At 42.3% G+C, this 24,722-nt stretch overlaps 1 protein-coding gene across 1 annotated transcript in view; it reads left to right on the plus strand.

Annotated features, from left to right (window-relative positions):
* The window catches only part of RUNX2 (RUNX family transcription factor 2), an 83,277-nt gene that overhangs the window by 44,150 nt on the left and 14,405 nt on the right, over nucleotides 1-24,722 (plus strand). The window contains exons 4-5 of the mRNA XM_010175732.2: nucleotides 2,836-3,009; nucleotides 13,157-13,318. Of these exons, the coding sequence (XP_010174034.2) occupies nucleotides 2,836-3,009; nucleotides 13,157-13,318 (336 nt within the window). The remainder of the gene's footprint in view (nucleotides 1-2,835; nucleotides 3,010-13,156; nucleotides 13,319-24,722) is intronic.

Genomic DNA, 24,722 nt, shown 5'->3' on the forward strand with positions numbered 1-24,722 from the left:
GAATGTTGTCTTTCCATGATAGACCTACTTCATTATAATAATAATACAAGTAATTAAATATAAAATATTTTCTAGCAAAGCAAGAAAAGGGCAAAACATGGGCAAACAGAGTGTGATGAAAACAAAGCTGGGGATTATCAGGTACAGGTTGGTGCAGGAGTAGTGACCTATACAACAAGCGTTTACTGAGTTATCTAAAGACAGTTAAAATAGCTTGTGCACAGGTTTGGTAGTGATTCTTTAGCAGAAAGGGCACTGTATGAACACAGCACAGGATTTTTCTACAAAAATTCAAAATAAAATTCACTTTGGGGGTGGATTCGTTCCCAGATAAAGTCAGCCCTGGTGTGTGAGGCCAGGCTGATCATGTTTGCCTTATTTTGAGCCCTCTTGAATTTGCTGAAAAGTGATTAGGAATGAATAGAAGACAAACAGGGAGGGGAAGGAGATACCTTTAAAAAAACAGACTGAAAAATACAACTGGCAAAGGGAAAAGCAAATACATAAAAATTGTGGAGGAAAATAAGATGGAGAAGGAGTAATCCCAAGAGAATACTGACTGTGTGCATGTGTGGAAGTTGTATCTTCAGATTTAGCAGCACCCAGCTTGCACAAGTTGTAATTTAAATAGATTGAAATGATAATGCTAAAGACTACCAGGTTAGATGTTATCTTGTTAATTAAGCTGCCATTATGGAGTTGTTACAAGTCCACCAAAAATCATTCCCCATTTTAAGTGATTGATACCTCCTGAAGAGAGAAGTAGCCACCCATGTCAACTCCAACAAAGAGGAGCATCTTCTCCTTAAGGAGCAAGCTCCCGCCTACCCCGTGCTTTTAGACTGAGTCATCCTGGGGGAGAAAAATCATACTTCAAAGTACAAAATAATGGATCAACTAATTAATTTTTTTAAATTGCTAGAGAAGCTTCTCCAAAACTAAATTCCATCCAGTTTCTTCTCACCTCCCAACGTAAATCCTTCCCTTCTCTACCTAGAACTATGATTTCTCTGAATCTAGTTGTCTAGCACTGACATTTCTTTGCCTATATGTCATGTAGACACCATGGTCCTAGTTAGATGATGTGTACTTCTGCACTTCAGTGCTGTGGTGAGAGGTGCCATTAAAAGGCATTTTTTCTAAGAGTGATAGTCTGATAGTTCAATCTCAAGATTCAGTGGCCTCATTTATGCTTTTAAAATTAATTAACCAGTGTCAGAATTGGTTCTCTGGCTCTAAGACCAATGGGACAATCTGACCACGTCTGCAAAGCTGAACTCTTGTAGCCTCCAGACAGATGGCTGTGTTCACACTGCCGAGGAACAACACAAATTATCTCAAGCCACTGGGGATCATCTGGAAGGGTTCAAGCCCAAACCCTATCAGGGACCCTTCTTATTGTTAAAAGCAGAAAAATATCGTACCCAGCTATTGCTTGTGCCTGTGCCCCAGCACTGCTTACAGGGGTGGAGGCAGACGTGGCATCTGGGCCCCCCTTTCAGATTTTTGTGTGACCTTGGTTAGTAACTTAGAGTAAGATTCATTCCATTTAATGTTGACTAATGGTGAGGGTGTCTAATTAAACTAATCATGTATATTCCTTCTCTGATCAGAGAAGGAAGAGAAAGCAAATTCAGAAGGTGAATCATCCTGTTTTAAGACTGGTGTCAGAGACAAATAAGATGAATTGCTTTCTGGAAGTAGCTATTTCTTTCCATTAACTGTAGAGGAAGTCTACATTAGAAGAGTTTAGACTAGATGCCTGATTTATGAATGGCTAAAGTTAAGTAAAATTAGTCCTGACCTTAATCTCTGTGCACGCCGGTTTCTCTGTGTATTGAGCGATAGAAATATCATCTTCTGAGCCTCACATTCAAAGGCCCCAACGGGTGAGGAGCATTCTCTAACTACTTTAGAAAGAAATTAAACTTAGGAGCAAAAATACAACAATTAGAGAAGTAACTAAGACAAAAAAAGTAACTAAGAGCAAAAATTCAACAATTAGAGAAGTAAGCCTTTGTTCTTGAAACATCTCAATGATGATATGAGCAGTACCAGTTGGAGCATCATGTTGCTTTTGCCACTTATACCCTTTACATTTTGACAAGGGAGCTTCCATAAATGACTTTTCCCAGTGTGGCCATATGGCACGAAGGGAGTTAGCCTGTTTTTGGGGAGAGAAGTAGGAGCGCTGAGGAAGGTTGACCATGCAAAGGAGTGTAGGACCCATTCTTGGCCAGCAGCTTTGAAGGTTTTCCTTGCAATACTACTCTTCTCAAATGACTGACTATTTACTTTTTGGAAAATCTCCCAGAGGAAGAATGAAAGCTAATGACTGACTGTGACAGAGTTAAGAAAAAGAAAAGAGGAGAAGAAAAGTTTGCATTTTCTTAGCAAAAAATCCACAACATATAAACCAGGCACAGAATAATTGTCACTTGATAAGTTGTATTTACATATGAGGCTTGCTTTTGGAACAGAAAGTTTGCCCCTTTAACTACTTAGTGTAGTTAAAGCAGCAAAAAACAAAACAAAACAAAAAAGACAAAAAAGACCTTGTGTGGGTTTCCTCATAAGTGCTTATTTGATCCAAATTGCAGCGTTACACATCTGGTATGGACACATTTGTACTTGATAAGGCTTTCACCAGCACAGCCATGCCCAAAATACAATGATCCCCCCGATGTCGCTGTGTTACTGGGGGTAGCTGAGATACCCATAAGTCCATTAAATCTAATAATAGGTCCTTAGAGGCCATTTTGGGGGTTTTTGGGGGTGTGTTAAATTACTAAATCTTGTCATTAACACTTTTATTTTATGATTTGCTATTTCCAGGGCACAGACAGAAGCTTGATGACTCTAAACCTAGTTTGTTCTCTGAACGCCTCAGTGATTTAGGGCGCATTCCTCATCCCAGTATGAGAGTAGGGGTCCCGACCCAGAGCCCACGGCCCTCTCTGAACTCTGCACCAAGTCCTTTTAATCCACAAGGACAGAGTCAGATTACAGGTAAGAGACAGAACCGTAGGTTTGACTTGCACAGGTAGCAATTGCTTATGGATATTTGTGTCTCAACTACAGTAAAAAGAGGCTGGTACAGAGTGAGAGATGTGTTCCAAGCAAAGCTAGGTGGGAAGTGAATTTTTCTGTAGTGTTTGAAGCTGAAAATGTCTGTCTTTTTTTAAAAAAATATCTTTTTACCGTAAATCCAAAATAGTCCAAAATAGTCAATCCGGGTAAATTGAGTAGGAATCTGATGAAATTCTAACTGCCACGTTGCTCTGCCTTGTCCTCTGTGTGTCCACTAGTCCATATTAGAATGATCATTTTTATTCAGCTTTCTTATTTTGCACTGGTGTTGAGGGAAGTGGCCAGCATTTAATGGTCTTTCTATCGGAATAATAATACAATCTTCTCACATGGCGGTTTCCTTCTAGCACCAGTGCTGACCACTGTTACAATAAACAAACTGAGTTACGGAGAAATCCCCAAAGGTTGCTTGTGAGGGTTGTATGCAACATTTATGATTGCATGCTGAGAGACAGATTTCATTGTGCTGAGAGAAATCATAAAGTACCATGTGTCACAGATTATAAGATCGAAATATGAAGTTTAACTGCAGCTATGCCAGAGGTTTGCAACAAAACTGTGAAGCCTACAAAATGAACAGATTTTGTCATTTTTTCTAAATTCAGAGCTGGTTAATTTTTTTCAAAAGAGTGTCAAAACAACCTCTACCTAATTTTGGCCATTTCTACACTCAAAACTGTGCTGACATATTTGTGTCTATCCAGGATGTGAAGAGATGTTCCCCCTGACCAATTTACTTGCTAGAACTGTTGGAGAACTTCACCTAGATGCAAGTCCATCAACAAAACTCTTGTCTCAATTTGCTAGACCAGTTTAAAACTCAGTTTTGCTGCTATAGTTACATCTATACCAGGAGACCTTTGCCAATCTTATATACAGGTATTCCTTTCCTGGTAGAGCACTCCTAGTATAGACATAGTCTTTGAGTCAACCTAGGAAGATTTCTAGTTTCATGTTTCAAGTGGTTTTGACATGATACCAGCTGAAACTTAGTGGTTTTAACAAAGTGTTGTGGCTTTCTTCGTCTTTCTTTTTCTTCTTTTTTAAGTTCAACTGGTTTATTAATTTGCACTAGGAAGAGAAGTAAAGTGGGTTAATTTGAACTCAAAGCACTCAGAAAACTGAAATGAAAAAATTGTTCCCATGAGTTGTGGCAAAGTTCTCCCAGATCTAGAAGTCTAGCTTTAACAACTCTAAAATGTTTATAATATATTAAATATGTCAACAGTACCCATTACAAGGTACCTGCTGCCCACCAGCTTCCCAGAGCAGGTTTTTTTGGCCAGGCTTGGTGTTTTTGTTCGTTGGACATGTGAAGTCAGGGCTTTTGTGCATATAATTTTCTGGGTAAGAACTGCCAAACCAATATTTTTTCTAACCGACTGTCTTCTGTCTTGTGGTGTTTGGGGACATAGTTCCTGAGAAAGCGGGGGGAAAATCCAGGGCTATAATCAGCTTTTTTCCCTTCTTTTTTCCTTGTGCCTCCATAGTTTACCTATTGTGCAACACTATATCTAGGAACGAAGGAGGGTGAAATTCTTCCTGACCCCATCTGGTGATCAGCTTATGCCCTGAAGCACGAGAACTGAGATCCCCTTGTAATTTTCTTCCTCGCTAAGTGTAACCTCATATGCTGCTCTCACTCACATAAATGCCTCCTGTAGAAAATGTTCTGCTGGGTTTGATTAATAGAGTATTTCTCTGCCTCGTTATGAATCAGCAGCAGCATTTACAGATCCAGGAGGTGAAAACTTCAGATGAGCTTTAAATTAGCCTGACTGGAAACAAAGCTGTGTGGCATTCGCTGTCTTCTCTGCAAATTTAAGAGTCAGCAGTTCAAAGTACCAGCTGAGACTTCATCAGGAGACGGAAGGTGTGGTGCTGCTAGGGCAGAGGGAAGTGAGATGAACCAAGGAAGGCAGGCTGACTTTCTCATCTCTTGTGGATTATGCACTTTTCTTGATGGACAAACTCATGGTTGTGGGATACTTTAGAATCCCAAATTGCTCTATTTTCCCCCAAAACAGTGAGGTCTTGGCTGCTTATTAAGGTTTGCAGTGAATTAGTGGTCTGATACAATATTTGCCATGTTATTCCCCACCTTTGTCTTCTCCTCAATTTAGAAAACTCAAACATCCAGCCCTCAAAGGCTACTCGTTAGCTTTCTGGTAGCCCTCTCGTTTAATAGGGTGATTAGTGTGAGCATGTTACATCGGTTCGAGCTCTGTGAATTGCACTGGCTTCCCCACAACAGGACATTGATTGTAATCTGTAAAGCTCTACATGCTTTGATGTTCCACCAAAGTGCTGGGATGATTTTTTGTGGATAGTCCCTCTGAATTCTTCTGGGATGAATGGATGCTCGTTGCCACACAAACCACGCCACCGAGAGACAAAGTTGATGCCGCAGATGAGGCAGCTCTTTGATCAGGTGTTAGGTGACCATGGGAAATTTCTCAATGTCCATCTGTTTGGTGTGGTAACTGTGAGTTGTTTGGGCTGTCCATCTCCACCAGTTTCCTTGTTGTGATGTGATATTCAGTAGGAATACCACTGGCTTCTTAACATGGTCACTGTGCTGGTATGGCTTGGGTATGTATTAAAAGGAGAATAGACCCTTGTCTGAAAAACAATAATTTTTTTATTACCTTCATTGGAATTAACCAAGCATTCCTTTAGAAATACCTTTATTTCTTAATGTTTTCACCTAGTAATTTAGGGAAAATAATTAATTCCTAATAACTTTAACAGTAAATACTGGTTTCCTATGACAAAATCCGTATTATAGCTAGTAAGCACATAAACTGGTTTTGTTTCGTTCCACTTGAGGTCTTACATAGCTATTGCATGATTAAACAGAAATAATATTTAAAGCCTGGCTGGCCCACACCTGAATCTGAAAGAACTCAGCACTTTAGGGTTCACTCTTATATTTCTTTTCTCTGTCTAGGTTGTGTTTATTTTCCTAGAGTATCAGAGTACAGGTTTTACAAATCACAGCACAGTCCTAAACCCACCACAGGACCTTATTCAACATGGCATTTTAACTCTGATTCTGCAAAAGCAACATCGTAGGGTCATTAAAAAACAAATCGTCCAATAAGCAGATGCCTTTGCTGAAGCAACGCAGATTCAATTTGAACCCCGCTTGCTGCCCGTAAATCAGGAATCCTGTCTGTTCACATTTGGATACTGGTATATTTGCTTTTTTTTGCTTTTTTTTTTGCTTTTTTTTTTTCCCCTTTGCCTAACGGCACTCGCACAACTTGCTCACGTATCCGATTACAGCCCCGTTCAGACACTGAGCTGTTGCATCAGTGTTTCAGTATGAAACCAGGAAAACTGTTCTTTTTCTAAAATGCAACCAGCGAGGATTAGTTTTCTATCGGTCAGGAAAAGTCCCGGGCGTGATGGCAGGAATGTGGTTGGCGTGAGGAGCCCGGTGGCTGGGCTGCAGGGATTGCGAAGTGGGAGTTAAGTGAGGTTTCATGCTCCATCACCACTGTGGCACCGTCTGATCTATAGGCAACCTGTGACTTTCATCACTGAAATAACAGCACTCAAAAGCAGGTCCTGTGATTTTTTTTTAAATTTCTTTTTTTTTTTTTAACCTTTTCCTCCTCCCCTCCCCATGTACTTCAGGAACATTACTCTCTCACTTCTCATCATTTTTAGGGTTGTAGGAAGTAGTTTAAAGGCTTCAGAGCTGGCTTACCTGGAAGTTAGTGAGAGGAACCATCTCCACTGGCAGGTGGGGACTGTTTTCAGAGGTGGTGTGAAATGAGTCTACTGGGAAGATCATGTCCAAAAAGCACCTTCAGCTCTCAGATGGAGGATGAATCATAGAATCATAGAATGGCTTGTGTTGGAAAGGACCTCAAAGATCATTCAGTTCCAACCCCCCTGCTGTGGACAGGGTCGTCAACCACTAGATCGGGATGCCTGGGCCCCCATCCAACCTGGCCTCCAGGGATGGGGCATCCACAGCTTCTCTGGGCAACCTGTTCCAGTGCCTCACCACCCTCTGGGTGAAAAATATTCTCCTAATATCTAAATACATCTCCTCTGTCTTAGGATGAGGATGGTACTAGCTGGGCCCTTCTTAATTTCCCTGTTCAGGACTTGGGATGGGCTGGATGCTGCCCTTTTGCAGAGTCAGGGAGAAGGCAGAAAGCTGTGCTGGTCACAGGGTTGTCCTGGACTCTGGATATGAAGCTGTGCAGCATCTGCCTCAATGATCAGTCTTGAGATCTGTTCTCTGAGACCATCAGCTGTAGGACGGGTTTGAAACAGAACCTGTGCAGCTGTTATTACACTGGCACTGTTCAAGTTCTCTGCCAGGGGTTGGCTGCATTTCATCTGGGACCAGCAACACTCTGAAGCACACACCAGTTTGTAGCTGGTACACATCAGTCTGAGAGAGCATCAGACAAAGTACATGGTTACCTGGAAAAGGTAATTTAGAAATAGCCCAAGTAATACATTTAGAAATAGCCCAGGTAATAGGTTTATAGGGTGAACTATGCCTTCAGTCCACTGTAAATTGGAATAAAAGCTACAAGTCTCAGCAGATAAGGTGGTGGAGTTGGGATTTGTGCTGCTGTGAAGACAAAGGTGGCTGCAGTCTGCTGTATTTTATGCAAATCGATTGCATCCTTCGGGCGACTGGCGGGTTGCCATTGTGAACCTCCACTTGGTAAAGCTTGGGTCCCTCCTGTTAAAGTATTCTTTTAACTTTTTTAAGTATTCTTTTAACTTTTTTCCCCCCTTCCTTTACAATTTAGTTGCCCTACTGGCATGACTTGTTCAGTTTTGTTGGGTTTTTGTCTTTTTTTTTTCTTTTAGAAATGTGACTCTTGGAGGGGTGGGAGCAGAAATGGCTTCAGAGGTTCTTCAGGCCAAAATCTGGACTCTATTACACTTGTGTCCATTGGGGTGTAACTCCATTGGATTTGACTTCATTGATTGAACCAGGCAATCCAGATCAAGCCCTGGGCTCTTAAATATGCCTAAGAAATAGTCAGAGAAGAGAAGAGGGTTGCATTTTTGTTGTTGTTGTTTTGCTGGAGGGGGGTGGTGTTACAACAATAGTTGTGTTACTCATGCGGAAAGTCATCTTGGCTTCGTTAAGATCAGAAGTGAGGATATTTGCTTTAAGTGTTTACCAAAGATAGCTCCAGACAGCTTGTTTTTTAATACTGGCAGTAGCACTAATACAATCATCAGCAGCAGTTGGTGCTAGAGCTGATGGCTGGGTATAAATGAGAGTGGTTTTGTAAAGTGTGTGCATGCGTGTGACGTTGGGATGTGATAGACGGTACGCTGAGGAGCTGCGAGCCTGTGATCATCCTCTGATCATGTAACTTGGCTTGGGAAATGGGAAATTAATTCTTTTTTCTATAGTAAATCTGCGTGCTTCATAAGCCAGTGCTGGAGCAGTGGAAAAACTCATTCTTTGGGGCTATTTATGTTTTTTTTTTTCTTCTCTCCATTGACACTTCAGAACATTTCCATTGAAGGAAGAGAAGTCATGTTGCTGGAGAGCCAACATCATCAGTGGGAGAACGGGTGTCTGAGGGGTTTTTTTAATTCTTTTCTTTTTTAAATTGGTTTTATACAGAGTAACCAATCTTAGACTGATTTTTAAAACCACTTATTGTCCCTTAAGCACCAATGTCCGTTGTCCACTGATGCAATCAATCACAGACCACAAGGATCAAGAACTGTGTCCATCTCCCACTGACTATAAATGTGACAGTAAAACCGAGACACAAAATAACTTGTAATACTCAATATTTCCTGCTTTGGTGAGTTTTACCTGGAAGTGCAAACAGGACGGAGCTGTTTGTGTGTGAGTTTAGACCTCGCCCTGCTGACTCGTTTCAGCTGAGCTGTGCCCAGACTTTCTTAGCATCCACATCATATGCCCCGTTGTGAATGGATATGCTGAAAGCCGCACTTTTCTTCACACCCACGCAGGCATAACAGAAATGTTTACAAAAGGAGGACTGCTCTTAGTAATCACTCCAGAATTTTCAAGTGCAAATGCCACTCAAAGTGGCCCTCTACCTCCTTTGCTGTTGAATGCTCTGATAGCTCTTCCCTGTGGTTACTGCATGGGAAGGTGAGGGGCTTTCTCTCCAGCTGTTCGCTGTATTTTTATATTAGCATTTTCCCTTGTTTTGGATGGATTCATTTAGGGAAGAATCAACATTTGGTCTCCCTCAGAGCTCTAAGGTTTCTCATCATGGGTGGTGAGACACTGGAACAGGTTGCCCAGAGAAGTTGTGGATGCTCTCTCCCTGGAAGTGTCCAAGGCCAGGTTGGATGGGGCTTTGAGCAGCCTGGTCTAGTGGAAGGGGTCGCTGCTCATGGCAGTAGATTTGGAGCTAGATGGCCTTTAAGGTCCCTTCCAACCCCAACAATTCTATGGTTCTATGATCTGTTCTGGGCTTTTCAAGATGGGGAAGATGTGCTGTACCTGCAGAGCACGCGGTGCTTTGGGTGACGGTGCAAAGCCCCTGGCCCACAGTGACCCAGCGGACACATGTGAATCCTCCAGCCAGAGCAAACAGGAAAGCTGGTCTGTGGCATAGCAGACCAAGGAAAAGATCTCACAAATTCAATTGTAGCTTCATCCCTGCTGGTCAGGGCTAAATAGCCACTCCACTCATTCTACACCCAAGTGAGGAGGAGGTGACCCTCCTAAAGATGCTGTTGTGTTTCCCCCACAAACATCCCCTCGGATCTGCCTCAGAAGCACTGTCAGGCATCTGTCCGCAGCACCCATGGCACCCTCCTTCCCCCCAGGAGGTTTGGTTTGATGGTACATGTAGGACCAGAAGAGATGGGTTGGTTTGACCTTGGTGACCAAAGTCTCTGCTCCAGCAGCATTGCAGGGAACATCTGCTGTTGAAACCAAAGGGTGCACATGAGACGCAGCTGCACGTCCACCTTCGAGGACTAGACAGGGCAGTATTTTACTGTGGGGATTGGGCAATGCCGCTGAGCAGCGACATTTACCCTGTGGGCTGGTGGATCTCCTGTGACTTGTCAAGGTGAGGGCACTGCACTGCTCTCTCCTCACGTCTGTGCAAACCTTGGCTGCTGTCAGGGAGTGGAGGCTGGTTTTAGGGCATTTACTTCTGGATCTGGTGAAACTCATATCTTCGCTTTCCAGTTTCCTAATGTGCCGAAGATAACATATGAAACCAGTCAACCTCAGGGCAAAATTCCCCACCCTAACTCGACCGTGACCTCAGCCCTGCCTTGGTACGGAGGAATCGCAGTGACCCTCCAGCCTGGGGTACCGTGTTCTCTTCAGTCGCTGAGCTCTGATGCATCATCTGATGTGGAATTTGGTTGAAGATTTTCCTCTTTATTTTCCTGTTCCCTGAGAAGACATGATCACATTTTCCTGGAGCTGAGTTGCTTGCACTCTAGTTTCAGAGGGGCTCAATTGTGCATCTGAATTTCTGGGTTGAAAGTTTCTAACTGACATAAGCACCCCACTTTGTGAGTGAGGTACTCAGAGAGCACCTGCATCTTAAAGAAATAACCAACTAGATACACAAGACATAGTAGGGGAATGATTTATCATTATTGTCCTTAAATTTAGGTAGAAATTGTGTCAAATGGAGATTGGGTGAGTTACCCAAGTCCAACAGGAGATCTGCTTCAGGGCCAGAAACAGTTAATTCAGAGCATAGTGTCTTCACTAACAGTCCATCCTCTTATTTTTCTCTTTCTTTAAAAGACTTTGCAGTTTAAAATCTCACAGTGTTGGACTCATAGAGAGCTGAAATCAAATATATATATGTATATAAAAGAAATGTGGTATTGTGGCACTGAGGTTGGGATGAGCTACAGAAGCCATGAATAAATTTAAGCTAAATGTCATAAGAATATCATAAGAATATATGATATGCTTTTGGGTCAACTGATTGTCCATCCAACCCCATATTCTGCCTCTGACAGTGCAGTATGAGATATTGTTTTGAAAGATTACATGAACCTTTCAAAGACCACTTTTTGCCATTCATCCTTCTTGTGTCCACACAGGCATTCATACTTCTTAGGACTTACATACCCCTTGAAGTTTTAGGATTAAGGATGTTAGGTGTAAAACCAAGCCTAGCATGGGTGTTCAAAGTGGTGAGAGTGTCAGAGATCTTCTTATGCCATGAGGATTACACTACCAGAAGTGGCATGAACTTCCAGAAGGCAGCTCTTTTCCTGAGGTTTTCACCATCTTAGGCCAAAATCCTGTTAAAAATCCTCTGCTGTGTTTGTTGGTTTTTTTTTCCTAGCCTTTACCTGCGATATAATTTCCTTCCAGCATTAGAGCTGACATAAAAATCAAAACTTTAAGGAACTCTGTTTTGGATTTGGAAGCAGAGATTGAAAAGCTCTTGGAGTTTGAAGGAGCTTGGATTTGAGATTGTGCTCCTGACACATCATTAATTTTAAGATTGTTTTCCCAGCAAGCCTAGGCTTTCCGTTCCCAGTTGAAGATCATTTACCATTGACTGAATGGTGAATTATAGTAGTGGAATGAGGCAAAGAAATATGTCGATATCAGATATAACAACGAGTAGTCAGTCAGATTTGAACCTGTGCCAATCAATACAACCCTAGCCTTGAAATTGTTAAAACAAAGAACTTCATTACATTTAATGATCAAGTGTCCTCTGGATTTCTGAGGAGTTTAGGTTAACCATTTATATTACTCAGCTCTAATATAAATGACAAACTCCGGGAAAATCCTCTTAAAATTAAATTGGAAAGTTGGGGTTTTATATATATATATATCTATATAGTTATTTTGCTTCAAGGAAGTATCTGCTTTCCAGACATCTCTTCAAACAAATCATGTCTGAACAGAAAAAATAAACAAGGAATAGCTTAAACTACAAGGTTTTGCTGTGTGGAAGAGCAGGGAGAGGAGTTAAAAAGAGAAAAAAAAAAAGTTGAATTTCCTGAAAAAGTGTCTTAGCTTATGCCATGTGGCTGTCACATTGCTGTCTACAACGCAGGGCCTTAGCACAGTGCTCTAATCTAGGAGATTCTCCAAATCTAGTAGAGTAGATTTGATGTGTTTCACTGAAAATATTGGGGAGGATTTGGAGGGATGTACTACAATTTCTAGAAGCCAGTGTAGAGAGAGTTTTCTGTTTATCATGCAGTGCCCAAAATAAACTTTAGGGTTGAAAGTGCTTTGGTTTTATCGATGTAAAGAAATAAAAATAATAATTTGTGAGGCATTCAGTGGTATCTTTATCACCAGATATTAACTGAGGGCAAATGGTTTATAAATCCAAACACCAGTGAGTAAAACTAGGTCTCCCCCTCTCTCACTTAGTGCAATCCACCAGTGCTTCAGCAAAAAATAAACTGTATTTATCCTTAAAATAATTTCCTCCATAGTGGGCTGTAGCAAGTACATCAAAAGGTGTCATTAGCTTCCGATAGTTATCCCAAACCATTTGGTTTCATATTGTTATAATTGAGGTGACTGTCAGTAATTGGGACAACATCCAAATGTGACATTTTTGGACAGATGCTGAAAAGATTAATGACATTTTCCTTCTTGGATAGTATTGTCAGCACTGAAAACACTACTGTGTAATGTTTGAACTGGATAGAAACTTGACAGGCATGCCAAATGCTGACTGTAGAGTCTCCCCACCTCTGAAGTCCACTTCCTAAGCTCAGACCTGGGTCTTGTAGTTGCTGTCTGCTTATCTGTCTGAATCCTCAAGGACTGGAAAGTCTCGGTGTAACATGCTGTTAGACTTGGACAAGAGACACCAGGAATTTGCAGCACAGCTGCTAGGTCTTTTAAAACTCTGCTCACTGCTCCATTCATTCCCAAAAAGCAGTTTATTATGGGAAGGATAAAACATAGAGCAAGGTTTGAAAGGCTTGAGTCCTAGAGGAGCAGGTTGTGTTTCATTATATTCTTATTATTTATAGCACTGATGTGTGTGTGTGTTCAGTAATCCCACCTCATATTTTTCATTTTTTAAAAAAAGTTTTCTTTTCTTTTCTATTTTTTTTTTCCTAGACCCCAGGCAGGCACAGTCATCCCCACCATGGTCCTATGACCAGTCTTACCCATCCTACTTGAGCCAGATGACTTCACCGTCCATTCACTCCACAACTCCCCTGTCCTCCACTCGAGGCACAGGACTTCCAGCCATCACCGATGTGCCCAGACGCCTCTCAGGTAAAGACTGTGTTTTGCCTAAAACAATTATGCAGATGGGAACAGAACTGGCAGAGGCTGCCTCCGTGGCCTCAGACAAATCTTAGCAAGAAAAGCAAAGCTCAGTCGGTGATAACAGGGTTACTGCATGGTGGGCGGGGGTCAAAGTCCCTTTTTTTCCCAAGTGGAAGAGCTGCTGAGTTGCTCTGAGCAGGTATCATTTGAATGTCTCTAGGTTCATTTCAGATCAGACTATTTTTAAATTGTGAACCTCATTCTATGAGCAAATTCTTTCTTTTTTCTTTTTTTTTTTTTAAGAGGATGTTTACTTGCATGTTTTAAAATAATTGTGATATTCTCTATTTTTTGGTGCTTTGCTTTTGTGGTGTGTGTGATGTTAGGCATCCTGACAGATAGATGCCTTTATTTCTTCAGTAGTTAAGGCTAAGGTTCATTCTCCTGCATTTCAATCCAGTAGCTCAAGAAAGCCTATTTCCTTAGTTAATGTGTACTTAAGATGCGTATCAGAAACTAGCTGAGTCACTTTAGGGCAAAGATTGGACAAATTGTGCTTTGGAATGATGCAGGAGAGAGGAAATACCTTTAGGAACGTAGACAAAGACAGCAGTGAAGGACTGAGACTTTATTTTTTTTTTATCAAACAAATGTACATTTACATACTGTGCAATTCATCTCTAATGGTCTCAGTGATAAAACCATCTGTGTGAAGTAATCTGATTGCCCCAAAGTAAGATAGAGCCTGTCATGGCACACAGTCACCTTGTATATCTTGCCAAAAATGAGGAACCTTAGGGGAGGGAGGCTCAGTATTAAAACTCCAACCTTGCAAGTGTGGAAATATAAGTAGCATATGCCAAAAAAGCATGTGTAATGTGAAGAAAGCCTTTATGATTCATTAATGAAAACCAAAGAATCAGTCTTATTACATCTATTTTTTGCATGTTTGCAAGATATTATTATAATCTTGGATGCTGCTGCCATACACCTGTTTGACTCGCAGCCAGGTGAATTTCTTGCTGTCGTGTTTTCCCCTTCCACCAAGTTCATAGCGCTGCAAATGTTGATCACTCCACTGAGCTGCATCACTGACAAGCTGAACTTCAGCCAGCGGGCGTGTAGGATTGATTAGCGTAGACTCCTCGATTTCTTTCATCTTGGAGGAGGGAAGCTTTGTTTCTCAAACAAACAGCTGCAAAAAACCTCTGCGGTCCCAGCACACTGTCTTCTCAGAGATGCCAAACATCTCCATGTGGGCTGAGGCTTGGAGGGTGGTGGAGCAGGTTCCTGCGGGCTCTCTGTGCAATGCGCTGACTTGGTTCAAAAAACTCGATGGGCTTGATGCTGAGGAAATGCTTTGTTTGACCCGAAACAGGTTCCCTTTGAGTCGGAGCCTCCTGATGGTCTGTGTTGTCAAATGGGTTATTTTTGCAATTGTGCCCCCAGCAATACCTCCAGGAGAGGCTCGGCTGGGACTGGTGAACTTGCGGCAGCTGGAGCACGGAGTACTTGCCCTGCAGCCCTTGCTTGTCTGTGTGTATTCAGACGTGAGTGCCTGGCATGTGGGCACAGGCAGAATGACTAAAAGACCTGGCTGTGTACATTACGTGGCCGCAGACTGAACTTTTCTGCTGTACTCTACAGTCAGTTGCCTTCACGCTTCTTGCTCTTCATCTTTTGGGGTCTCAACCGCCACCTCTGCGATACTCTTACCTTTTCCCAGCATGGGGATCTTGCTTCCAGTTAGATTCAAGATTGAAAATGGGGGCTTTGATCTTCCACAAGTGCCAAAGGTTGTTTGCAGTGTTTGCTGACGTTCACAAATACAGAGCGGTGTTCCTGGGTGGAGGACGAGCTCTGATGCTCAGGCTGCAAGGAGGCAAGTTGCAAACCCTGCGGTTCCTCTCAAGGTTTTCTACCAAGCAGTGCCACAGGGGCAGGATCTGTCCTCTTTTGTGTATAAAGTAGAGAGAGAAATGCATGTTTAAAGCTGCCCCTTACAGCAACCACTTTATCCCTCATGCATGGAGAAATGCAAATTTCCACTCAGTTACTTGATACATCTTTTAGAGGAGAATATAATTTTTTTTTTTTTGGGGGGGGAAATGACTAAAAACATTAGAAAATTCCAGGCACTTCCAGTGCATGAGGGAGAAATTAGTGTTTTACAAGGTCTTGAATAAAAACAAACTTCGCTTTCCGATACAGTGGCAGAAATTTGATTATCAAGGCTGTTAAAAGTATACAAGGTAATTTTAATGAATGCCATATTTACTGCCTGTTGCTTAACATCATGCAGGAGCAAAAATGGGTAAAACTTCCCCCTTAGGCCTTGGATGTCACACCTACAGGCACAGGACTTCCTACCTGCCACAAGTTCACATCACCCAGCCTTTTCACAGGCCTCCATGGCTCTGCCTAGACAACTGCTTAAGTTGTGCTCACACAGATGTTGAAAATATACCATCTAATGAAGCAACATGTCCTTCAAAAGAGTGGCTCCTGGTTGTATTGTCAGTGGCAGCCCTCAAGAGCTATTTTTAACGACCAGAAACATCCATCCCATGGTCAAAACAGTGGTGTTCCTCCCTGTCCTGGGATGGGTTCACCTCTTGGGGATGAGAACACCTGTGTTTCAATCCCAAATTAGGCTGAACATCAGAAGAGGTTTGGAGCTGTAGGACAGGAGGTGACAGGGGACTGCCACAGCAGTTCATGCAGTTCTCCGTCCCATGGGAGAGGGGAAAAGGGCAGCAGGCTGCAACCCTGAGGAGTTGTTCATTCAGGCTGGTGTAATGTGACTGAACTGGTCGTGTCGGTGTCTAGACTGATTTCTTTGCACAACTGAAATGTTTGCATGCATGCTGCAGGCACGTGCAAATGAGTGCCCACGGCTGTCAGACTTCAAGTGTTCATCTTTGATTCCCCCAATGGGGACCGGTGCTGTATTTGCAGTGTCGTACAACTAATTAATCAATGATGTGTCACACATATTTGGGCAGTATTCAACAGCAATAGCTGAAAAGCAAAGCAAAAAAATAAATATTATCTGGCATCACTCATGCAACTTTTGAAGCAGTGATCTCTCTGGTGCATAAGTCTCATGTTCATATCAGGAGTAAATGAAAAATAAGCTCACGAGGCGATGCAATTGACATAACTGTATTGCAGCAACTCAGTCATAAAGAAAAGCAGTATTCCCAGTATATTATATCTGTCTGCTCAGACTTCCCCAGAAGACAGTGAAAGTTGGTGGCCCAGCAGATTAATATTCTTAATTAAATAATATTGTAGTGGAAACCATGGGAATATATGAACATGGTCATTTTAGAGAGAGTTTTGCCTGGGGGACGTAGTCTTATTGCATGATTCATAGTGGATGCACTCAGTCTTTGTGTCCTGTGCATAACCAAAGTGCATGTGGGATGGGGAGCATGAGTGTCTATTATGTAATTAGTGTATATGATTCATATAAATACACATCACAGCCATTTTACATAAAGCTTTGGGACTGATCCAGCAAGTCCTCAGCACATGCAAGGTTCAGAGCAGGGAGTACAGGTTGGGTTGTTCCTGCAGTCACAAGAGGGCTGCTCCACAGCAGGTGAGGGAGGTATGGATATAGATCTCCCCAGGGTAGACATCCATATCTGAGACAGTCACCCTCAGCTTCCTTTTGAGTCAGTGGGGACAAACTGGGATTTGCAGGACTTGACCAGTCTGCAGATGAGCTGTACTGGTCCCTGGCAGTGCCTTGGAGGAGCCTGTTTGTCTCCACAGGCTCTAAAGCAAACCTAGGTGAGTAGTTCAGGTACAGGCACGTCTGATCTGATAGTCTGCCTTTGGTGAGGTGATTTAAGAGATATAACTGTCCCATAAACATATGTGTATCACAGCCTTGTTACACTTCAGTCCTGGTTTAACCCCACCGTGGTCTGCCTCACCCTGACATCTACCTGCTCTGCGACTGCAGGGTTTGAGCATGACCTTAATTTTGTTGAGAATACTGAGAAGGGAGGTGAGGGAACTACTTCCCCTGCACTTTCCCTAGATTTCCTCACCCTTCTACCTCAACACTAGTTTTTTGCTTTTTTTCACCTTTGAGAGAGAGATGTGATGGGTCAAGGTCTTAAGATGCGGGAAGACCTGCCCTGCAAGTGTAACGTGAACACACTCAGTGCTGGCTGTGGAAGAGCCTGCCCTGCACAACTCTGTTTGACAAATGCCCATATGACAAAGCAGAAAATTAAAACTGAATCTAAATAGCAGGACAAATCACCAGGCTTACCTTTTCCAGCCTCGGGCTTGCACTCTTTGCAGATAGTTGTCAGTTGGGGATGTTGGTCTTGTGCCACCATACCCAACTCTCCTGTCCCACACTCTGGAGTCCCTGCAGTGCGCAGGGTGGATTTTGTTGTCTTTGTATTTACTTTGACATTGAATAGGGACACACTGAGATAGATGAGGGACACACTGAGACAGTTAAGCGACACTCTGGGCTAAGCCTCTAAAGAAAAGAAGTTTGCAGACCCATCCCTCTGGACGAAAATGTCTAGAAAGTAATATCTTTACCAATAAATTACACAGTGGTAGAGCCTGGGCTTTTAAACATTGATACTGTTAAATTGTTGGTGAGGTTGGTTTTGAGTGGGGTTGGCCAGCATGCTCCTAAGCAGGTCCCAGCCGTGGTTTGGAAATGAGCATAGTCCCAAACCCATTCCCGTGGGCAGCTTGGAGGCAGCCACCCTGTTGTGGAGGCTAAAAGGATTTAAGATTACAGCTGTGGCCAGACTATCCCAGCTGGATTTACAGAGAGAAAATGGGCCCTGACCATGGGCTGTTTGCTAGTTCGAGTGTAGCCAAACTCTCCCGTTAATTTGTCTCACTCTGTAGATATCACCACATTATTTTGAATTATCCTGGACCTTCATCAGATGTTGAATTTAAGAAACAGTCCTGTTCTTCCAGCTCTCTGAGGGCTGGCAAGTATGAATGCAACCCTGCAAATGCCAGCCATGCCCTAATCAGTGACAATACTGTTCCTTTACACAATTTAATCTTCATTCTTTTAAGCCTACAAACCTTAAGATGAAAAACCACATATAATGGAAACAGCTCCAGCTGAACCTCTGGATTTAGTGTTTGTATGTTGATGAGAAAGTGGCTCACAGTGATGGTCTGTTTTTTCTTGAGGACCTATACTGGTTGTCATCTTGGCTTTCTAACCTTGAATGTGAATTACCTTGGATTTTGCTTAATGTCATGTACACACATGATCTTTATAATAAGGATTTTCCCTTTTGAGGGGGATTTAGTCTTTGAAAAATATTAACTTTAAGAAATAAAAGTTGTTTATCTTCTAAGGAGCTCAGAAAACTTTACAGCTTCTAAGTAAAAACTGTGGTCATGTGAAGTAGCTATTCTTGCATCCTTTAATTCCTACTAACTTAATTAAATGTTGTGGGTAATAAGCACATTTCAAGACGAGACCCTTAATAAGAGAAGGCATTAGTGCTGTCTCCAAAATACAATTCTTTTCTTCTTTACGTGCTCTGGGAAGTAGAGAAATGGTTAATGAGGTGGCTGTTGCCAGCAAGGGCCTTGGTGTTAGCAGCTTCTGAAATGAATGAGCGCTTCACGCTTCAGCAATATTGTCTCAGGCTTTTGGCAAACCCAAGAAGCCAGCTCTGTTTCTGGTGTGTTTGCTACGCTCTGATGTTTTTCTTGGTGACTATAACAATTTTCACTCTGTCTTCTTTTTTTTTTTTCTTTTTTTTTTTTTAATGGAAGCTGAAAGGCTCAAGGTTGTCTCTGTCTCCATTTCTCCCAGCTAATTTTCAGTGCTTTCCCTGAGAGGTGACACTGAGTTAAGGCAAAGTAAAGAACTTGAGGGAGCTCGAATCTTCAGAAACAACCCGCTCATTTTGCTACCCTCCCTAAACTTGTAACTTGTCTTTTTTTTTTTTTCATTATTTTTCAGTGGTGCTATTTATTTTGTTTACCGCAGGTTTTCCATTTTTAGTCGCCTGCCCACTTGGTGCCACCTGGGAATCTCAGCACCTTGGCACTCATCTGTGGGGTTTCAGTAGCAGTCTTTCTGCTGGGTAGAAGCTCTCATTGGAGTAATTGTCCAGAAGATGCGTTGCGTGATCCCTACCTCAAGGACGAAGGCCAAATTCTTCTAGCGTGGGTGGCCTCAAATTAGGCTCCTATACCCATATTTAGGTGGTAAAACAAGTGGGCTGATTTTCAGACTTTTAAATATTATAATGCGTGTCTTTAAGCCATTTTCATTTACTTAAAACGGCTGTTGGGAGAGGAAATAAACAGGAAAAGTGAAGGCAGGGGGGAAGAGTTTTATTCCTGAAATAAGGGATTTCAAAAATACCAAAAAGAAACAAGTGGAATGTTTTTAAATGGAATAAATTTGTTGCTGATACAGGCAGGAAATAGCACACTCAAATATATGTGGATGTATAGAAATATTTTTATCTGAACCTTTTTTTTTGCAATGTGTTTTATATTTAGGACACATATCAAGATTTGCATCTGTTTCCAGAACTTGCTGCTAACAGTTAGTAATGATGCCAAAACATACTTTAGTTCCAGCTTGAGACCAAATGATATTCAGGGCTTTTTTTTTATTACTAATTTAGGGTCTGATATTAATTAAGGAAATTTTCCATAAGTGCCAGGCCTTTTCTGAAGAACTCATTAAAATTATATTAACTTAAACCGGAATCACAGTCTGAGCATGTTTTGTAATGATTATTCTTACTGACTCTGCTGGGTTTTGTAAACAGAATGCTAATTGTTAATGGGGCAACCAGGCGCTCGATTCCAGACTTTCAAAGGGCCAGATCCTGAGCCATTACCTAGATGTGTGCTCTCAATAAAGTCAATAAGCTCCTAACAGGAAGGCTGTGGGACCGAGCTTTTTGTTTTGTCCTTGTGCGAACGTGTATGATGATTTCTTCATTCCCTCAGTAGCATTAACATTGATTTTCTACCTAGGATGGAGCCAGCAGTGGTGGCTGATGCAGGACCACATGTCCTGATATGGAGAGGGAATCTAACTCTACATAGAATCATAGAATGGTTTGGGTTGCAAGGGACATGAGGTTTTTCAGAGCCCCATCCAACCTGACCTTGAGTGTTTCCAGGGAGGGGACTTCTACCACTTCTCTGGGCAACCTGTGCCAGGGTTTCACCACCCTCATTGTAAAAAATTTCTTCCTTATATCTAATCTAAATATCCCCTCTTTTAGTCTAAGACCAGAACACTTTGTCCTATCGCTACAGGCCCTGCTAAAAAGTCTATCCCCAGATGTCCCTGGTTATTACAGGGGTGTTGGACTAGATGACTTTTAAAGGTCCTTTCCCACCCAAACCATTCTATGATTCTGTGATTCTTACAGGCCCCCTTTAAGTATTGAAAGGCCACAATAAGGTCTCCCCGGAGCCTTCTCTTCTCCGGGCTGAACATCCCCAACTCTTTCAGCCTGTCCTCATAGCAGAACTGCTCCATCCCTCTGATCATTGCTGTGGCCTCCTCTGGACCCACTCCAACAGGTCCATGTCTTTCTTGTGCTAACAATATGAAGCTCTCTGGTACGTATAAGGTGATCAAATCCACTTACTTTGCCCTTAACTGTCTGTGGCCTTGAGTCTTTGTTGTACTGAATTTGATTTGATTAATTACACAAGCTGAAGTTATGAAATGATTCCATAAAATGCAGGAAAATTTGGTCCTTCTCAGACTGTAACTGTGTTTGGCACAAGATAGGTAGAAAAGTATCTTATGCCCTCCAGGAGTTGTATTGTTTAAAAGGCTCAATTCTACAAATCTTACACTAAAAAATTCAATTTGAGAGGCAAAACCTGCTGCTGGTAGAAATAGTTGGAGCTGCCTTGACTTCTGGTGAAATTTCCATGGTCATGCAGAATTTGATCATGCTGAATTTGGTCATGAAGGGAGTGTTAGAGCCTAGCAGAGCTTCACAACGTGTTTTTGAAGTGGTTTAATAATGGTTGTTGGCCCCATTTTACAGATGTCTAAATCTCCTCCCCTCTTGATGGAAGTTTTAGCAGAAAAGGATCTGGTGTCACACCAGCTTGGCTGTCAGATTTAAAAGAGCATTGACATTGGTGATACTGGGCTGATACTGGTCACCAAAAGAGAATGTAGGAGCCATGCAAGCAGTTCAGGCTTTCTGTGGTTGTACAAAAGAAAACAACGTAGGCAGCAAAGGAGAGGGAGATGAAGGAGATAAAATGAAGGTGCGCACCTTCACGTGGCTCATGAAGGATGTTATTAAGAGAGAAGGAACTATTTCATATGCATAAAGGCAGGGTATTTGGGGACACTAATCTGGAAATCTCGTAACATTTGCTTTCAGACTGACTCAAAAGAGAGTGAGGGAAGAGATTAAAGCCGGAGATGCCTTCCTGAGCTTGAGACAGGCTCCTCATGTCCACAAGAGTGGTGTGCAGGTGGTGCAGGGTCCCCTTCAGGGGGAACCCAACCCTGTACCCATGTGGTGCTCAATGGTTCTTTTGTGTCCAAAGAGTTTTTGTGGACGGCAAGGATTTTTAGCAGTGGTGGAGCTTCATATATAAAGCTCAGGGGAGAATAATTTGATGTAAGGAACTTGCCACAGATATATATTCATAGGTTACTAATACAGTGAAGCCCACGTGATCATCTGCTTTGAACCCAGGTGTAAGATTTCCCCAAATTAGCTCATATTTGAACTTGAGGATAACCTTTGAGAAAAAAACAACAAAAACAAAAACCAAAAAAACAAAACCCAAACTGAAAACTCAGTTGGTCTTAATTTAAAAATTTCCAGGGAAGCAAAATCTACCACAGCCTTTGGTTACAGATGCTAATTAAGCTGACTTTGGAAATGCGGGTCTTATTACCAGTCTGATTTTGTCTAACTTTAGTTTCCACTCATTTGAACTTGCTATAATTTTGTCTGCCAGATTGCAGCACTGATTTTTATTTCTGAGGTTCGAGTGGGTTCCTGTGACCATGACAGATACAACAAGGAGGTGGGTAAGAAAGGAGGTTGCTGTGGTGGGTCTGAAGGAGATGGCAGAAGCCACAGGGAACTGGACGTTGTAAGATGCAAAACTGATTTGACTTGGGAGGTGGCTGGAGGGGCACTGTGCAAAAAATATTTTGGTTATTTAAGTTTGCTGTGTGTTCACTGTGATCTATCGAATAGTGGAAGTTCCCTTCCCTAATCAGCCAAACTCCTACGGTATCTGCTGAAATGCAGGTTTTTTGGTTGAATTACTAGTGGGACTCTACTTTTACAACCCACCTGAAAAAACGCACTGAGAAAGCATTTTTCACTGACTTTGTGGGCTTCTGCAATTCATTTAGGAATTTTTCTGCTTTTACAATTTGCACAATTGTAAAGTCCCTCCTATTTTTTTTTCTAACGAAATGAATTTAATTCCTAACCCACTACCCTAGATGGAAATACAGGAAAAGGACAGCAGGATATGCAATCTTCCCTAGTTTTCATACACTGTTTAACTTCTCATTTTAAGAAACACAGCTATAGTCATGAAGGCTTTTTCCTCCAGGTTTACTTAGCGTTTGCTCTGTCAAAAGCAGAGAGAAGCCTGCAGCTTGGAGCTCAGGCTGTGGCCCCGTTGAGGAGCAGACACTGAACCAGAGCAACCTTTCTGCTCTCCACGTTCATATTTATTCCACAGGCAAATTTGTGAATAGAGAGTTGAAACTGTGTTAAACCCATGGGATTATTTGGACCAGGCAATGCTGTCATTCCATGAAGAAGTTTAGTTCTGGCAAAAGAGGTTTCATACACTTAGTGCAGGGGATTTTGTGGTGTTTCAAAGGTGCATGTGGAGGAGGAGAGGAGTCAGTGTGCTGTGTCTTCAGCCCCGTCTGGGCAGTGTCACCTCCAAACTTCCTGATTGTTTTTCCCAAAGGTCTCTCTAACCACCCTCTTGACCTTTTATCCTATGGTAGTCATGAATGTTTGCTGTAATATGTTATTTTCTAATATAGAAGGGCTGAGTGTAGGCAGCTGGAGAAGACCTCCTTGGGCACTTGTGAGAAAGGGGAGCAACCATGCTGAGAGAAGGGGAGCACCAGTTGAGAAAAAAAGCCTGGGGGATTTAAAACAAGGCTCAATTCTGAAAGCAAAATGGAGGGGTAGGGCATCTTAAGTTGATCCTTCTGCCTCTTAACATCACGTTTCTCTGGCAGTGAGAAGTGGAAGGCAGTATGCTTGGATTAGGAGCGGTACCCACAAAGCCTCTTTCATTTAGCTGAGATGAAAAGTCCCTACACAAGCTCTAGTGATGCCACATGCATGGTTTCCACTTGTTATTTTTAATGGTAAGCTGGGCTATCTCTGTCTGATTCATAGACATCAGTGCTTTTTTATGCCTTTTTTTAATTAAACGAGCACTGTCTAGAATTGGGAGAATATTATGAAGCAGGCAGCTAAAGTCCACCTTGTTAGTTTATGTAATTAGTCTGCACAAGGGGCTTGCTTGGAAAATAGGATTGCAGCACAGATACAGGACCAAATGTATAAGGCACAGCATTTTTAGGTGATAGATGTCAGTGAAAACACAACTTGCAGTATTTAATTCTTTGCTGAAATTGTGTTCTGTATTGTGTTGAAAGCTGAACGTGGGATTGAAAGGAGATTTCCATGAACTGGAGATCAGTCTCCTTGGCCAGTCCCCTTGACAAGGCTTCACGTGAGGTTTTGACTTTAGCTGGAGCACCCAAGTTTGGCTTCTGCAGGCGAAGTGGTTCAGTGATCAAAGTAGTGGTTGTATTTGTGAGTAGCTAATGGGCCTTTGCTGGAATCACCGCTGACCGCACGGTGGGCAGCGGCTGCTGATATTGTTTGTATTGCGGTAGAATCTGGAAGTCTGATCCCATTGTGCTAATGACCAAACAACTGAAGAAGAGGCGGAAAAAAAAATAGAGAGCTCAGCTCCATCCTCTGTGAATTTGTGCTCTTAAATACAGTACCACTGGTTACAAGAAGTACGATAGAATGCAAGAGGGAATTGAGGAAAAGACAAGGAGAGCCAGCGAGGTGATAGCAGTGGCTACAGCCTGGCTAGAGCTGGGTGGTAGCAAGCATGGGTCAGAAGGGAGTGCAAGGATGATGTTTGAAGGAGGGTAGAGATCACTGTGGCTCTTCACCTCCTCCCAGGCTTCAGGGGCAGCAGGAAAGAAAGCACAGAGCTGTTCTTTAAAGCTTGTAATAAGAAGCAAGCAGTGTTGTTCAGCATCATTGTTGAAAAAGCTGAGTGGAGCAGAAGATCAACCTTAGGTTGACCAAGGGTTAGACCAAGGGTCTATCCCGGACCCATCACCTTCTCAGCATGGCCAAAAGTGGTT

The sequence above is a fragment of the Antrostomus carolinensis genome, unplaced genomic scaffold, assembly GCF_000700745.2.
Source record: "Antrostomus carolinensis isolate BGI_N321 unplaced genomic scaffold, ASM70074v2 scaffold4919, whole genome shotgun sequence".
Taxonomy (NCBI): domain Eukaryota; kingdom Metazoa; phylum Chordata; class Aves; order Caprimulgiformes; family Caprimulgidae; genus Antrostomus; species Antrostomus carolinensis.